The 18,481-nt window shown below is 40.0% G+C and overlaps 4 protein-coding genes across 4 annotated transcripts in view; 1 reads left to right on the top strand and 3 right to left on the bottom strand.

Annotated features, from left to right (window-relative positions):
- LOC134755207 (uncharacterized) overlaps positions 1–18,481 on the bottom strand; it is a 417,347-nt gene that overhangs the window by 268,265 nt on the left and 130,601 nt on the right. The window lies entirely within an intron of this gene.
- Positions 1–18,481, top strand: part of LOC134755171 (kynurenine aminotransferase) — a 74,891-nt gene that overhangs the window by 15,102 nt on the left and 41,308 nt on the right. The gene's annotated exons all lie outside the window — the stretch shown is intronic.
- On the bottom strand, positions 613–17,475 carry LOC134755185 (CIMIP2 protein GA14893-like). The gene is made up of 8 exons (XM_063691695.1): positions 17,269–17,475; positions 13,821–13,959; positions 13,204–13,300; positions 12,172–12,347; positions 11,802–11,961; positions 11,211–11,349; positions 2,625–2,723; positions 613–769 (listed from the first exon to the last, which is right to left on the bottom strand). The coding sequence occupies exons 1-8, from the start codon at positions 17,316–17,318 to the stop codon at positions 700–702; spliced, it is 930 nt and encodes a 309-aa protein (XP_063547765.1). The 5' UTR covers positions 17,319–17,475; the 3' UTR covers positions 613–699.
- On the bottom strand, positions 3,507–10,842 carry LOC134755258 (elongator complex protein 3). Its single transcript, XM_063691773.1, has 7 exons — positions 10,189–10,842; positions 9,499–9,663; positions 7,878–7,992; positions 6,343–6,593; positions 5,597–5,762; positions 4,222–4,434; positions 3,507–3,724 (listed from the first exon to the last, which is right to left on the bottom strand). Exons 1-7 carry the CDS (start codon positions 10,749–10,751, stop codon positions 3,533–3,535), a joined length of 1,665 nt encoding a protein of 554 aa, XP_063547843.1. The 5' UTR covers positions 10,752–10,842; the 3' UTR covers positions 3,507–3,532.

Here is an 18,481-nt window from a genome sequence, read left to right as displayed (position 1 = left end):
AAACGTAATGGTTGTTTTAATACATCACCTCTCAACAAAGATTCCTTGATTGAATAAGATATTAAATAAAATCGCGCCCCCATATTTTGAGTTGTGGGTCAAGATAACCACGAAAAGGGAACGAACCGAGGAGCCGGCAGACCTCATGGGCGAAGGCGGGATAACTTGGACTCCTTTTTGAGAGTCTGGCCAACATTAGAAAAACAGGACTCATCCAGTCCTACAGCAGCAAACAGTAAGTTGGCTGTGTTTCGACCAGAGATGTCCAAGGATGCGTTGCGAGGGATGTGTTTTTAAGAACCAATAGAATCACGGCACGCTGAGCGAGGAAAACAAATGAAGTGATTCTATTGGTTTTAACACTTTTAACAAACACATCCCTCGCACAGCTTTGTCGAAAGGCAGCCTAATAAATTTGATAGAGGTGGCGCTGTACGGTGCCATATGCTAGCTATGTAGTCACACTAGTCACGGAGTATGTGTAATGAGCCGTACCATACCATCTAGATTAACTGGCAATTTTTTGAAGAGTTGAGCATCGCAGCTACTTGCAGCAATGTTTCGAACCAAACTCCTACATCTACATAAAATAACAAATGAAACACTAGTATTAAATACTTTTGTATACTTATTTGAATTTCGTTCCAAAAACCAGCACATTAAATTTTTCACTTTAATCCTTTCGCTTAAGCTTCACAATCAAGATTGGAAGTCGCCGCGGAGCCAGCGTTTCGCGTCGCGAGTATCATTTCCGTACGTGTTGCCAAATCTAGAAATCAATATCAATGTTGTTTTAGGAGTAGAACTTAGGTACTAGCCGTCCTAGGTAAGTAAATAAATGCAATGCACACAAACATAATATAGACATTCGGATAGAAGTGCAATATTTGAAAGGCCAGAGCAAACCGGCTGCGAATAGTGCGTATGCGTAGATGTGCACGCCACGCAAGCGGTGTGCCGTCTCTCATAAGGATCTGTATATTTACAACGCGCACGTCTATAAAACGCACAGTCGCACACGCATCCGGTGTGCACAGGCCTGAAATCTGTAATCATTATCATTATTTACTTTGCTAAGAAGTTAGATTTATCACGTCTACTTAAAATCGTATGTATGAATTCAGCAGGTTTAATTGTCAATATATATATTTTTAAAGCATTTTTGCATACCTACTGTACACTCCACTGTGCTCCAGAACTAGAGTTGCAGATGTAGGCGTCAAGACCGCTAAGCTTAAGTGGGACTGGGCGGGACATGTCTGTCGCATGCACCCGGAAAGGTGGGCCAAAATGGTTACTGAGTGGGACCCACGGAGCACCATAGACGGTGCAGGCCGGGGTTCAGGCAGACCAAAAAGGAGATGGCGGGACGACTTGGACGCATTCTACCCCAAATGGTGGGAAAATGGCGATGACAGGGTCGAGTGGAGAAAACGAGGGGAGGCCTTTGCCCAGCAGTGGGACACCAAAATAGGCTAATATAATAATAACTGTACACAACTACATGCATGAGGGGCTTGTTATACATATTCTAGTTTTAGAAAACTCTGGAGAAAAAAGTGGAGCGTCACGAATCGCTATCATATCAACTCAACGATCAAGGACTTCAAGTAAAATAATTAAGGAACTTCGTAAAAAATAGAAACTTTTTAAGACCGACTGTTGTAAACTTTCAACAAAAAAATATCGTACCGTGATAATCGGTACGTCTGATACTCGTTTAGTGTGATATTTATTATACCTACAACCAAACAAATCTCAGTTTTAATTTAAAGGGTTCTACTAATAAAATATATTTACATACATATGATGCAATCCTCGTGGAAATATTCTACATTTTAAATGAGTTGTATAAAAATATAGGGGATAAGTCCTTTACAATATCGGGTAATTATGGTTGAAAAAAAGAACCATCACACCTACAGTGACACAAATAATTTAACAAACCGCACTCAAATCGGTTCATCCGGTGAGCTACCATGAACACAATGTCGAAGTATAACACAATTTTACGTGGTAAAATCAAACTAAAAATTATGCGTAAGTAAAGTCGGACTAAGATAACTCTGCACATAACTATACAAAGTGTGGAATCGTCAACGTCAACTTTCTGTAAAAAATAATTGCGACACATTTTTATTGTTGACCGTACCGTACTTGTTCTCATTTGCAATTATCGTAGAGCTTCATTTCCGCATATTATTGCATTGCCATCCGAATGACGGTAGTATATCATATCAGATATATCGGAGCGGCCGAGGCTCTCACAAGTATCTGAACACGCCTCTATTGTCAAGGCGTTAGAGTGCGTGTTCAAATATTTTTGAGCACCTCGGCCGCTCCGATATATCTGATGGCGACTGTACTTTAAATTTCAACTGAGTCAGCCACCGGGAAGTGGTTTTACAAGATTTGATGCACATACATATTTCTATATGCATATATTTTTATACATATTTTTCTATTTTAATTTTATTATTTTGTAAACATGTAATGATTTTATTATTTATTTATATACGCAGTGAAGCTAAATAAAAGTATGTAATATGATGTTTATTGTTGGACTACCACACTTTGCCACGTGCAAGTCCATGCAGAGTTAACTTAGACAAAGTATAATTTACCTGAACAGGCACCCAGGCACGTGCCCGGCGTAGTTGGGTATCATGCCGACGTGCTTGTGGTAGATCTCGGTGGGATTGATGGAGAGGGGCGGGTCAGGTCTGGAGGGACAGGATAGAATAATGTTAGGATAGGATCACAGAACAGAAAAAAACATTTTCTTTCTGTGGTTAGGACAGAATAGGCAACGAAGCTACGATTTCGGCCAGTACCTACCTACACATGAGACCTTAATTCAAATTGGGCGTTATAGAAACAAGTTATTCAAAGTAATATTTTCGGGCCTGAACCATTTGACCGCCAAAGCCGTACGTATGTAAAATGGCGCCAATGAACACAAGGCATTAAAGGTTCAGTTCCTTAACTATGAAGTACTACGTTAAGTTACTAAGTTCCTATATTAGAGTATTATGCCAAATAGTTCATTTGTTTTTATTTTATTTTATCAAAGCGTGCGCTGCAGTTACCATAAAAATCGCTTAAACAATTCGCTGTGCAAAGATAGGCAACAAATTGAACAATTGCTTTAAACACCTAAATTTATACTCTACTCTAACATTTTGTTACTTTACTTAGATAGGTAATATTTAATGTAGGTACTGTCACTGTCAAATGAAATGTATGTCCATTTTACACTAAATATATTTGACATTTACTCTATAACTAAAAATGTAAACACGGTAAACTTTATTAAAAGCATCTTGACCATATATCTTGGCGTGGCCACGCCCGATATGTCCGCCATCTTACCTTACTAATTATGTATTCAAAATGGCGTTCAACAAATGAAATATCTAAGCTGAAAAAAGGCTTTTATTCTACGTTAAACTCATGTCTTCAACAGAATATATTATATCAGAAGTGAACCTAAAACAAATAAAATGAAAGACTTTTTGTCAGAATATTTTATTTAAAGCATCTTGACCATATAAGGTCCCTCGAGCATGTACCCGATCTTGGCGTAGTAGTTGCGCGTGCCCACGCCCGATATGACGGCCATTTTGTCGGAGCCGTGCTCTTCGCGCGCGATACGCTCCGCCTCCTCCATGAGGAGCATTCCGAAACCTTGGTGCTGGAATTTTGTTGGGTCGCGGGCGTTTACCTGAAAAATGATAATCGTGTTTATAAAAGTGTTTAGACTATTGTGTGTACAAATCATAGACCAAGGAATACTAAGGCACATGAGAATGGAATATTGTACCGTCAGGTGCTGCTGCTGATATCGTTAGCGTTGTACGGTAACGAGTTAAAGCGCTAATATTTGACAATCAAGTTACCACAAAACCTTTATGCACTAAACAAGAGCTACTTCAGTTGTATTCTGCAGTAAGCCCTGTTGTATATCCTAGATACTAAAATAACAGTTGGATTGCCATGAATCTACACCCAATGCTGCAAACTGCAATCATTTTAGTACAAAACCATAGCTTGTACTAGAATGATTGCAGCTCCGGGCGGTAAGTGTCACTGGGGCATTTCTTAAGCCTCAGCAGCCTTACTAGGAAGTCTTGGTCCGGGTCATCGTAAGCGAATGTTGGCTATTATTATATGTAGTTATCATTTGTGTATGGACACAATAATATATATATATAATCTCACCGGCACAACACTGCCATAGACGTGCAACTCCCTAACCACACTGCACTGCTTGAAGTCCGCGCCGGACCCGGGCTTGAGCTCAGGGCGGTAAGTGTCACTGGCGCATTTCCTGAGCCTCAGCAGCCCTACTAAGATGTCTTGGTCCGGGTCCTCGTACGCGAGGAACGTCTCCCAACCGCCGTTGGCGACGTAATCGCGGCGGATAAGCTCCACCTTAAAAATATATCATTATTAATTTTCTCAAACCAAAGGACGCGTAAAGTACCTAATGCAAAATATTGTCGCAGTAAATTTGACAACTTGAGTAATATTATGAACGGTGCGACGAATCGCGTTGTTAGAGCCCAAGGACCTTTAAATTAAGTTGAAGGTGGATATCCCATCTAACCCATCACTTAAGGCAGGAAATATTGATCTAGAATGGCGCTACATTCGTTTTGCATCTTCTATTTGCAGAAAGAGACGACGATTCCAAAATACTTAGATGCACCATCCACATTGAGTTAAGGGTTTTCGTCCGAGCCCCCAGGACTAATACAAATTAAACGCGGAGTGATACAACCCTCGTAAGGCCGCACGCGGTTGTGTATCTCCTGTATGCGGACCTCCCTGGTGCGGATGTGGCGACTCTCCGTACCCAAGTCCACCATGCGAGCGAGCGCCAGCTCCCTCAGGTTGCCATGTTCCACTAGATACTAGTAAAGTGACACCGCTGGTACAAACCTCATAAGGCCGCACGCGGTTGTGTATCTCCTGTATGCGGACCTCCCTGGTGCGGACGTCGCGACACTCCGTACCTAAGTCCACCATGCGAGCGAGCGCCAGCTCCCTCAGGTTGCCATGTTCCACTAGATACTAGTAAAGTGACACCGCTGGTACAAACCTCATAAGGCCGCACGCGGTTGTGTATCTCCTGTATGCGGACCTCCCTGGTGCGGACGTCGCGACACTCCGTACCTAAGTCCACCATGTGAGCGAGCGCCAGCTCCCTCAGGTTGCCATGTTCCACTAGATACTAGTAAAGTGACACCGCTGGTACAAACCTCATAAGGCCGCACGCGGTTGTGTATCTCCTGTATGCGGACCTCCCTGGTGCGGACGCGGACGTGGCGACTCTCCGTACCCAAGTCCACCATGCGAGTGAGGGCCAGCTCCCTCAGGTTGCCATGTTCCACTAGATACTAGTAAAGTGACACCGCTGGTACAAACCTCATAAGGCCGCACGCGGTTGTGTATCTCCTGTATGCGGACCTCCCTGGTGCGGACGCGGACGTGGCGACTCTCCGTACCCAAGTCCACCATGCGAGTGAGGGCCAGCTCCCTCAGGTTGCCATGTTCCACTAGATACTAGTATAGTGACACGTCTGGTACAAACCTCATAAGGCCGCACGCGGTTGTGTATCTCCTGTATGCCGACCTCCCTGGTGCGGACGTCGCGACAGTCCGTGCCCAGGTCTGCCATGCGAGCAAGTGCTAGCTCTCTCAAATTGCCGTGTTCTACGCCGCTAGAGACTAATGGCATTGGGATGTCGCGTTGCACCCTGTAAACACATTAAAATAATAATTGTAGGGTCCTTTCCTTACCTATCGTTTCGGAATTAGGTATAATAAAACAGTATGCTAGCTAGCGGGCATTAGCGCTAACCACAATGATGGTTAAACGCGCAAAAATCTACGCAGATGGCGTTTGGAGCTATTCTAAGTGAATGATGGGATTTCGTAAGAATGAAAGAGTTCGAATAAAAAAAATACAAATATCTTATAATTATTTACGTAGCAACTCAAAAGCCCATAATAAGAAAAACCTTTAAATTGGCTTGCTTGAATTTTTTATCTCTATTACAAACTTGTCACTTGGTACTATTTCCCCAAATTGTTGCAATCATTTAACATTACACCCCCAATTAAGTAAAAACCAAGTCGGACTCGCCCTCCGAGGGTTCCGTACTTTGTAGTATTAGTCGTTGTAGCGACAACAGAAATACATCATCTGTGAAAATTTCAACTGTCTAGCTAACGCTGTTCATGAGATACAGTCTGGTGACAGACAGACGAACAGCGAGTCTTAGTAATAGAGTCCCGTTTTTACCCTTTGGGTACGGAACCTTAAAAAACACACACCTGTAAACCCTAGTCCAGGGAGGCACCAACGCCAGAATCTTGGCGATCAGATCAACCAAAGTCGAAGGCGGGTAGCTCCTGTACCGTCCCGTCTTCCACAGCTCATATAAGCCAGTTCCTCTGATGACCAGAGTTGGATAGATCTTTAGGCCATCTGCCCTGAATGCAGGGTTCTCAAAAAACTCAATGAATTGTTCGACGTCACGTTCGAAATCCACGTTGGGAAGGTCTGGCATCATGTGGACGACTATCTGTAAATACAAGGCTGGTTAAATTCCTCTGCCTGGTTGTGTGCGGTTATTAGTGAATAGGTAAAGCATGTTTAACTTTTTTGACAGCAATATGTTCTAGGTCCATCGCCGAAGTCACAAACCACAGAGCAACTTAGACCTACATGCATGCATAAATTTCAATTTCAGTTTTGACACTTCGGTGACGTGGCGTCGGAGTGACCGCTTTTGTTTGACGCGGCGTCAAAAAGGTTTAGTAAATTGCTTTTGTCCTAAGCAGGCTAAGCAGGAGCAGAAGTGGCTAAGTGGGACAGGTGCCCAAAATGATTTAAGGCTAGTTCGGACTACGTTAGTAATTTAGTCTAGTGGCGAGTAATTGTGACTTTGCATGCCTAAAGGGTTTATGCTGCACATGGAGCATAAGGACCCTTTAGGCATGCAAAGTCACAAATACTCGCCACTAGACTAAATTACTAATGTAGTCCGAACTAGCAATTACAGACGCTTTTATTCCCAACAACAAAGTCACGTTAAGATCATTTAACATTTTGGACACACTAGAATCTTAGAATTCAACGCACTAGAATAACGATAGAAGTGATAGAAGTCCGAGTACAGCTCAAAAATCGGTCAAGTGCGAGTCGGACTCGCTCACGAAGGGTTCCGTACCATTACGCAAAAAACGACAAAAAAATCACGTTTCTTGTATGGGAGCCCAACTTAAATATTTATTTTATACTGTTTTTAGTATCTGTTGTTTTATAGCGGCAACAGAAATCACGGTTCATGAGATACAGCCTGGTGACAGACGCACGGACAGCGGAGTCTTAGTAATAGGGTACCGTTTTTACCATTTGGGTACGGAACCCTAAAGATTACCCCTCGTGTAAAATTGTGATGCTTGACAGCATGAAATAATGTAATGTGGAGCGTTTTTAGGTCAAAAAAGTAATAAGAGCTTCGTCTATATATCTTCCGTCGCTGGGCAGCTAGCAGCCGGGCTAGCACATGATTGGCGCGAGAGTATCTCGCCGCGACATAGACTACCCGTCCCCCTTTAATTCATACAGTTAGTAAAAGACGGGTAGTCTATCTCGCGGCGAGATACTGTCGCGTCAATCATATCCTCGGCCTACAGGTGCGTCATATTATGTAACAGACAAAAGTTCAACTTTTGGTGGTTGGCCCCATAGGAGATTCTTTAAGTGCATATCATATCTATATTGACATATGCAAGTTATAATATTCACAATTCACTAAACCTCTGTTTAAGATCACATATTACATGGTATTTAACAGGCTTACCTTGTAACCAGCATCTTTAGCCAAGTTGAAATTCTCACAGACAGCCTTCACAGTGTGTCCCCTGTTTGTGTCTCTGGCAATGTCCTCATACACAGACTGAACACCTATTTCCAACCTGTTACAACATTTAAACAAACACGGATTGTTGACCTTTAAGAGCAATTTCTTATGGTAAACTAATGTAATAGGAGCATTATTACTATTCTTGTATTGTGAAAACTGGGAATCCCAGTTCCAGTACCGTTTCTGTTTAGAAAATTGCAAATTGGTTATTAAAAGAAAACAGTAGCATGAATATCAGACAAAGGTTTTTTTTTTTTATAGCAGACAATACTCAGTACACATTCTAAAGTCGTTGTCAATAGAAATTGCAAATATTGTACAGTCTGGCAAAAAAGAGTAGAAATTAAAAAGTGGCAACACTGTAGTTGTGTCCCGTTTTTCTTTGATTGATTTGAAAGGAACGACACTACAGTGTTGCCACTTTTCAATTTCTACTCTTTTTTGTCAGACTGTAAACAAATACGACAGATTTTGTTAGCATTTGACACATATTAACCTAACATTTTTACGAAGGTTATTTTCCCTGAAATATTAATAATTAACAATTAATTTAACTAAAAATGTATAAAAATAAAATATTTAAGTAAGACTGTTGATAAGGTCATGGTTGTCCTTTTAAAGAGCGAGCTTACGAAGTAATGAGGGTAAAATGGTTTGTTTACATTATTTGCAAGTTCTATTGATGACGACTTTACAGTATGAATTGACTATCAAGCTTAAGTATAAGATAATATAATAGTCCATTGTGGAGTAAAATATTACATAGATACATTCTTCTGATTGGCTATCCTCAATATACATTAAAAGTAACTTTAAAATGAAGATGTTTGTTAATTAGAAAAGTTACAGAAATTATTCATATTTCGAAATGATTAAGTTCTGAACATAAAACAAAGAAAAATACATCAATTTTCCATATTCCAAATCCAAATGACATAACTAATCCAATTTGCAAGACCCTTTGAAGAAATTATAATGAAAACAATATAATTTCTGAGAAATTCACATACAACAATATTTAAAGTTGTATAAATACCAATAAAAAACAAAAAAAAAAATTTTACATTCTTATACACAGATTAAATTGATTTTCAGGCTCAGGATCACTTAGTTGTGTGTATACCTATACATCTATTGTTATAAAAATAATGATACATAATATGATTTATTTTGAAAAACTATACCTTTTGCATCAATCGAATTTTTAACTATTTTTTTTTTTATACCACGTCGGAATAAAAAAATAAAAGAAGGTTCTAAAATCAAGTGCAAACCTGACTGGAACTTAGGAAGATATATAACTTTAAAAAACTGGCCAAGTGCGAGTCGGACTCGCGCACCGAGGGTTCCGTACTTTTTAGTATTTGTTGTTAAAGCGGCAACAGAAATACATCATCTGTGAAAATTTCAACTGTCTAGCTGTCGCGGTTCATGAGATACAGCCTGGTGACAGACAGACGGACACCAAGTCACCACGTCTTAGTAATAGGGTCCCAGTTTTACCCTTTTGGTACAGAACCCTAAAAAGAAATGTTTAATATGAACAAGTTGTTGGTACCTGGTGCACCCGTAATTGAGCATGTCACTCATATGCCTCTGCAAACAATAATCGGGTCTAGTCTCAATAGTGATTCCGATGCACTTGGTTTTGGCCCTCTCTGAATATTTTACGGCCTCAGCAACACAACTCGATGTGTGACCGGAGAGGGCATCATGGAGATTCCTGAAATGGTACATGGTAGTGTAAGCTAACAATGTATATCAAATAATGTGTAATAAAATTGGAACATTCTGTGTGAGGTGACACTGGCAAGATAGGGGAAAGGTTCTGACCCTAGAAATCCTGACTTGACATCAGTGCAAAGTTAAAGGCTCAACTGCAGGAAAGCTAAATTGGGCAAGGACATTAAACTGCAACTCTGTTGTCTCAACAGTTTTACAATGGTGGATTCATAGCAAAAAAAAAACTGTATTGTAAGTTACTATCGACGCACACCGGCTTTGCACAGATTACACACAACCTTAACAAATTATACAATTCCTCAAAAATCACTCTATTGATAGGTAAAGCGCATGAAAATCTGTTCAGTAGTTTTTGAATTTATCGCAAACATATTCAGACAGAGATGTGGAGGACGACTTTGTTTTATAATATTGTACTAGTTTTGTATTGCACTATGTCGGTTTCATACTTCAAACTATGTTTAGCCTGTCGAACTATGAATGAATAACCAACAAGCAAACTTACCTGATGAAGTAGTCCCTGTAGTCCTCTGGCAAGCTCATGAACGTGCCGCCCATAACGATGAACTCCACCTTATCCACACTGTGCCCGAGTTGTTTCAGCTGCTCCACGCGATGGCGAGTCTGCAAGTACGGGTTGTAGCGCGCCCGGATCGCGCGCATCGACGTCGGCTCGTAGCCCGTGTAACTCTGCGTCGAGTACTCGAAGTCCGAGTCCGGCCCGCCCGGGCAGTACACGCAAATATTCCCCGTGAAGTTTATGTGCGGACATCTGTGAGGTTTACACATCACCGCAACCACCGCGATTCCCGACGCCGTGCGTATAGGCTTAGCCTTCAATTTAGGCACCAATATACTCTTAGAATCTGCCGGCACCGCCGCTATGATATCCACCAAACGAGGAGACGTCCCTAGACCATATTTCGAAGAAATACGCGTTTTCATCTTGTTTAGGTTAACATCTTTCCCTTGACGATGAGCGACCAACAACTCTTGTATGATCTCAGATATTACTATCACCATTTTCTCCTCTTTAGAGAGATTTGGTAAGAGTTTCTTTTTAGCCATTTTTAATACTATTTAATATTGCACGGATAAAACGTAATAAATTGCGCGTGTGATAATAATAAATTAAATTAGTCACTTTGACAATGACAGTCCATACATCGATCTATACTCTATGGTCTACACGTAATCACCTTGCTACTGTAAAAAATAACGATGTTGCTAGAGTTCACTACTCATATTTAGAATCGATTATTCTGATGTAATCGATACCTGTAAATATATTCTGTCAAGCCGTTTCCGTCAGCAGAAAAAAAAGAGGCAAGTTTAAAAGACCACACTCACGCGCGAATCACGGCGCGAAGCCGCGTAGTCTGGAGCAAGCTTAAAAAATGTAGGCAAAAAGGGTTATCGTCCCATAGAAAATTTTAATTTTGGCTCCTTTTTCTACTGACAAAGTTGTCTGACCGACTATAGATGACCACAATCAAATGCAACGTCGAAAATTATAATGAAACTTACTTAACAACATTTACAGGCGCCCACTCGGTACTCTGCCTTCGCCTGTAGTTAGATGAAAAGTCACAGAGTGCAGAGTTAGTTAGTTTCTTGGAGCTCTCGCCAAATCGCTGGAATCCGTATGGTACATGACCCGCGAAACCTAAAAATTGAATGTCATTAATTTTATTTCGTAAACCATAATATAAACAAATTACTTGTTAAGCAACTTAACGCCGTGTCCATGGCGTAACTTACGGACTGACTGTGCAGGATTAAAGCCCCATATTTGGGATCTTACAAAAGAAGAGTGAATTTTTGAGTAACTCATCGAGAAATACCAAAATATAAATTTATCGGTTGCTAAAACTATATATCTTCTGCATAATAACAATGTAAATGCCAAAATGACAATACAAAAAATATATATAGATGGCCAGAAACTTTATTTCATGTTATAAAAAGTTTACATTAAAGGTACCAGGAGGAGATCCGTTATGAATAAATTTCAACCCTTATCTGTTAATGGTAATAGAATAATTATCGTCATATCCTGTCTTCGTTGGATGAGGATAAAAATTACATATTGGATTAGATTACAAATCACTATTTTACCTTTCTTAATAAATTTGTCCGGTCCATCTTCCATGAAATAGGGACTGGTTGAGTGTGATGCCGGTGATAATTTTGCTTCATCCATAGGTAAATTCCGTAGTATACCAGCACATTCTGGCCTGACTGCCACCAAAGGCAGTTTGAATTCAGCCGTCGCCGACTGAGAGTAGAAAATAATTGTAATCTATAGGCATAAGCTTCCGTTAATAATTTTATTTGTAAACTCTCCCGCACAAATAAATTGGTCATTCACTTGGCTTCCTTCCATCCATTTTAACATCTTGCATGCTTCATCTTCTATTCACACTCTTCCGTCTTCACACATTTATCACCTGCATTCTGCATTTATGGCATTATGTTCTTGACTTACGAATCTGTCGACTAGGTTCCAGGGTGTGCCTTTGCCTGCCTGTAGGTCAAGGACTCTTTCAAGTTGATTGGCCGTCGCGCGAGAGTTGAGCTGTTGCCTTTGGAACTCGGATAGTGCCTCCGTTGCGAGCACGGTGTAACGTTGGCCGAAATGCGCATTTAACCGAGGTAGAAAGCCTGGTGGATTATATCATTTTTATCCCCAATTCGTACTTATAAAAAACAACGTAAAAGTAAAGTCGAATTATGTTGCCAATCTATTTAAAAAAATCCGTCGTGTTCTATTGAAAATCACAGAGATTAACTAATATGCACTTTGCGTTGTTCGTATGATTAAAGTCCGTTCTCAAACAACAATATTAAAAGGTCTGCTGCGGTTTCAAAATCAAACAGTATCATAGTCGTAACCTTCCCTTGCTAACAGCACGCATGTCTTAGGTACACATCTACCTATAGGTACACACAACTCCAGTACTTAATCACGGCATATTAAATCCTACAATAGCGTAAACTATAAGGAAAAGTTATAGTATATATTTGGCCGCCCTATAAGTAAACGACCGTTCCAACCGGTCCAGATCCAGATGGTTGTGCTGACTCAGAACCAGCGATGAATCACTGCCCACTATATATTTGCATGGTACAGTTTTACACGATGCCACAGAAAGGCTCTACACATAGATCACTTGCAAACTAGAAGGAGCGTTTTAATTTTAAGGCGCTTTTCAACTCATATAGCGCTCCCATACTAATTCAGTATAATCAGTATGATAGCGCATATCCACTCATGTCATTTGCATGTAGGTATGTATGTTATCTATTTTCTTGCTCCCGTGATTAAAACGCGCCGCGCCGCTAGTCATAATTACGCGCAGCGTGTCCCTCTAAGTCTAAAGGAATATCAGGTTCAATAACGAGAAGGCTTTTGTAGGTTTAACCTGAGTTTCTGTCACCCTGATGAGTTGATGACCCTGAAGGCCTAAATCTAATGGCGAAAATTGGTATGTGTAAAAAAATGTCAGATGACACTCACCTTCGTACCCGGGTATCATGGGATGCTTATACACCGGATCCCCATTTCGAAACCTCGCGTTGACAATATCCACGTCAGTCTGAGCTGGTCGGAATACCTGGTGACACAGTGGGATATATTAGCAGTATCTTGCCTTAGCATAAAGATATTAGATGAAATAATAATCGCTTACCATCAGGTGATCCGTCTGCTCGTTTGCCTCCTAGTTCATAAAAAAAAAAGCATATTGCACAATGTTTATGTACATACATACGACTAAACGGCAATATTAGCTTTGAGAGTATAAGGTATGATAGTCAAAAATGCTTCTAATGAGACTTGAGTCGGACCAGTAAGGATGCATTTCCACTGTGGAAAAGATGAGAGGAGACGTGCGGGAACCAACTGGAGTGTGCGCTGGACAGTCGAAAGGCAGCCTAAGTGTAAAGTTCTAAACAGCCATATTTTCTATCCGAAACATTTACTAATAACAAATAGAATCCTCAATTTACTTATATAGGAACGCAATCAGATTAGCAACCAAAGTTTATGAAACGGCTGCTACTTTTCCAGTTCGTATCTCTCTCTTTCCGGCTAGTGACTAAATGCGAGAAAAAGAGAAAGGCGTAAGTTCTCACTTGAAAGTCATCAGCGGTCCTGTCGGATAGCACGAGCCTCTCCGAGTGTTGCACGCTCGGGTCCAGAAGGATCTTGTGTGTGGTGGAGCCATAGGTGTCGCCGATGCGGTACTTGTATTCTGGACAGTGCCCTGTGTATCTGATGAGCAGACGATTACGTCAGTATAAAAAAACCGGCCAAGTGCGAGTCAGACTCGCGTTCCAAGGGTTCCGTACATTACACAATTTAAACAACGTGTTTTTTAAGCAAACCGTGAGTGAAATGTCTTTAAAAAACCCGTAGGGGTCGGATCAAAAACTAAGTAATTAAGTACGACTCACGCTTGACTGCACATTTCTAATAGGTTTTCCTGTAATCTATAGGTAAAGATTTATTTTGTGTAGTTTTTTCAAATGGTCATTTTTTGCCTATTTTCTTGAATAACTTCTAAATTGTTTATCCTAAAATTATAAAAAAAAAATATTTGAGATTCTCACAATGAGCTCTTTCATTTGATATGTAACACGATATAGTTTGAAAAACTTTATTTTTTAATATTCTCATTTACCCCCCAAAAGTGGCCCCCTTGTTTCATTCATTTGTTTACGTTACATGACCGTCTTTGGGTCACAAACTTACATATGTATACCAAATTTCAACTTAATTGGTCCAGTAGTTTCGGAGAAAATAGGCTGTGACAGACAGACAGACGCACGAGTGATCCTATAAGGGTTCCGCCGTTTTTACCTTTTGACGTACGGAACCCTAAAAATAACTCATGCAGTACCATCGTCCGTTCGTAAACCTAGATACCGTCAACCGCGGTGAATAGGGATGGCGGGGTGAATAGGGATAAAAACTGGGAATGACGTTTACTTCATAATTTGTCTTGGTCGACACTCGACATCTAGTGTCTATATATTTTAAGATTTTATGTTCAAATGTACCATTAATGCGATGTTTGTGATGCTAAATAAAAAAATCTATGTCTGTCTATATTTAAGGGCGTTGAAAAATAGACTGCTAGATAAACATTAATAAAAGATTGGCTCGGTCACGACAGACTTGGATTTTCAAATTTGCTCTTTACTACACGGGCGGACACGCTATACATCAAAAATCACTTGCGTTTCTAGGTATGTGTGAACGGCACGTCTGTACACGCGTTATGCGTCATAGTGTAAGTTGAGCGGCCGGCAAACGGCCGTCAATCTGGTGTCGCGGGGCCAGGTGGCTGTGCGTGGCCGTTCTATATGATAATACTATTACTTATTCTGTGACTACTGACTACACTACAAAAATACGAGTTTATTTATGTTTTTATGCAAAAGAGATCTACGTATACGTAATGACCGGAGAAGAACTGGAGCATTCAAAATTAATTTTATGCTACGTGATATTGTAAAGAATAGAGAGATTTGTATTTGAGCAGCGTGAACGGTGCGAGTGGTGCGACCAATCGTTAGGAATAGGTTGTTGTTGTAGGTTGAAAAATAGGGTTGGCAATGGAGACTAGTTTAAAGGCCTCTGGCCTCTCCAAACGTCACCGATAATCCCATAAGATTTTTTTTTATGAAATAGGAGGCAAACGAGCAGACGGATCATGGTAAGCGATTACCGCCGCCCATGGACACCCGCAACACCAGAGGGGTTGTAAGTGCGTTGCCGGCCTTTAAGATGGGAATATATATATTTAGCTTAAAATGGATATTTTTGGGATGTAGCGTAGGGTTTTTGAGATTTTATGGTTATTAGACTCTTGTCTTATACATAAAATAGTGAAACACTGATTTAAAACTTCACGAACCGACAAATAATAATAAATATTGAAAATTGACGTTGAAGTCAACTTTAGCCAGTCTTCTCCGAGACCACGGGCACAACGCCGTCCTCAAAACGTCGGAGTAAATCTTAAAACTTAAATGTACGCGGCTATGTCCCGTTTTGCAGTTTAATAACATAATATAGTAACTTAAGGTGCACCGGAATCTATATGGCTGAGGAATAAATTAAGTTTTTTCCTGAAACATTCACAACGTTTCGCATCCTCGCATCGCACCGCTCAACTACCTCGCACATCTCTGGTGGGAACGCAGCCTAAGGCAACAAACGTTGCAACAAATGGCATGCTATTTAGGTAATTATCAATCAATCAATCGATCGATCAAATTCCGCAATACATCGCAAATACTGTTCTAAAACTGTAACTGTAAAGTTATATATTATACTTGAAATGTGTGGTTCTTCTCAAAACTGCCAACTGTTGAATTTTCGTTTATTTACAGTAATAAATACAGATTAATTTGACAGCCCTATTCTTAAACCTAAAGGCGATTACGGCTGCAAATAAATAAAGTTACTCAATTCCGGAGCTCTGTTTCTCTGGACATTCCGGTCCTGTCTGTGCACATAATACCATGCCATACTAAATTGTTCTCTACAGTCCTTTAACAACGCATATAACTCTTCACAACGACAAAGTACTAACGCTTCGCGAACTTTGCAAGCTCTTGTTATACTTAATCACTAGGTATATGTTATTGAAAAAATTACTTTATTACGGTTTTGTAAAGTCGATTTTAAAATACTGGCGTTGTAAGTGGTTGCGAAAGTTACGTTTGGTTTATAAATGGTACATCACCATAACGAGTAGAAGTGAAGTATGGTAAGTAATCCGTTACGTCACTGGCGCCTCGCTTCTGTTTTGTTTATGAAAACTTGCAAACAAGCATCAGTCAAGTCAGTGTGCAAGATCGTCAATAGGGAATATTACGCCAAACTCTGCGTAGGTGGCGCCACTACCACAATCTAAGGGTCTATCGCGAAACAAGAAAATCGAAATTTTGTTATCTAACATGTCTGTCACTCTTGCGTATTCGAGCGATAAAGAGGCACATAGCAAAATTTCGGATTCGCGTTTCCCGATAGGTCCTCTGCAAACCATCTGCAAACAATTAAACCGCCTTGACTTGATGCATCAATGTCATATTTTATTATCTCTAAAAACTTGTCAAATGGGGTTGGCCGGTCGAAGTATTTAGCAGATGGCGCCAGCATAGGTTGCCCTGTCAACCCCTAGAATTGTGTAATTTTATTTGTTTTTTAAGCCAAATATAGAAAAAGGGGCAAAATATGATGGCGCCATCTATGCAAACGTTTGACAGTTGCCAACTCCATTCGCAAGTGATAGACTCTCTGGTCGGTAGGTATACCGTTGGGGCGTTGCAGTCAGAACTGCCAGAAGGTGACACCTGATGCTCTGCTGCGGCTCTAAATAAGGTTGCCTTTCTTTCTACTGATGAGAGGAATCAACCGATAGAATTGGTTGTAATCCAGCGGAGCGGAGGAGAAGAGATATGGATTACAACCATGCTACGCCGGATTGATTCCTCTCCTCTCCGCTTGTCTCCGCCTCTGTGGCAAGGCAGCCTAACGCGTGCGAATAATTTGAATAGAATATCTCCTCACCCTGGGATGTAGTGGGGTTGCGCGATGCTCACTAAATCCAACGCTGCCATTTTTTACTTAAAATTTACCAGCAACCCCGTAAACCTGTACTAAACTAAAACCATGGGTATTTGTGACATAAATAAATTTAAACTTGAATTTTGATCAAACCGAGATGTTTAATTTTGAAGCCGTGATTTTTGACGCATATTGCTCATTTTTGGCAGTTTTTACGCAACAACGTCTCTTGTCTCTATGCAACGTCTTTATCTGAGGACTGAGGAGGTTTTAATAGGCCAAGTGGCCAAATATAAAACTTTTTAGGGTTCCAAAAAATAAATAAAAAATCGTAGATATAGATGTTAAGAAAGACATTAAATGAAAACTATGACGAACATGATCAGTTAAGCCGTTTTTGGAATATCGAAAAAAGTCTCCCGTTCATAGTAAAAACACCACAGTTAAACGTTATTACGACACTAAATGGGTTCATCGCACTTAAACTATCGTGAGACATATTTCAAAATATTTATCAGTACGGTTTTTACTCATTATTATTTTTAGTCGCTTTTGGCGACATAATAATAAAAAATAATATAATAAATAAATAAATGAATAATAGTGAGTAAAAACCGTACTGATAAAATTTTTACTAAATGGGTTTTTAAAGTTATTTGGCATTATTTATGTAAATAAAGTAAAATGTAAGATAAAAATTGCTTATTTTACTCATTTAATTGTTGTTTAATATTTAATTTCTCTAAAACAGTTTCATTGCCTTAACGACTAATGCCGTTGATTATTGGCAGTTTTAGAACGAAAAAGTAAAAAATGATGACACGCCCGCAGACCTGTCATTTTTATCCTGCTGATTGTTTAATTAACAAATCATTTTAAAATTACTGCAGTTTCCTAAAATAGTTGTGTTTTTTATAAATATTGTAATTTAATGTTTTTTGCTATGGATTATTATGACCGTCTGGTCTCCGTGCAGTCTCCGATTGAATTAAAAGTAAGCTCCAAGGAAAAAATCGTGGCCATGCGTCTATTACTTTAATTAAGTAGGTACTGATGATGCAAATTTGCCTAGTCTTTTTGGTTTCCTCGTACCTATTCAATATGAAAAGTAGATTGTTTAACTCGGGTGAAAGGCACCAAACTTCATTTCATCCCTTTGTTAACAATCTTTGTGACGAAAGTTTAGCCTATTGTGACGGAAGGGTAACTACGGAAC

Source organism: Cydia strobilella, chromosome Z (genome assembly GCF_947568885.1).
Source record: "Cydia strobilella chromosome Z, ilCydStro3.1, whole genome shotgun sequence".
NCBI lineage: Eukaryota > Metazoa > Arthropoda > Insecta > Lepidoptera > Tortricidae > Cydia > Cydia strobilella.
The sequence above is the reverse complement of the archived record's forward strand: the minus strand, read 5'-3'. Positions and strand labels throughout refer to the sequence as shown.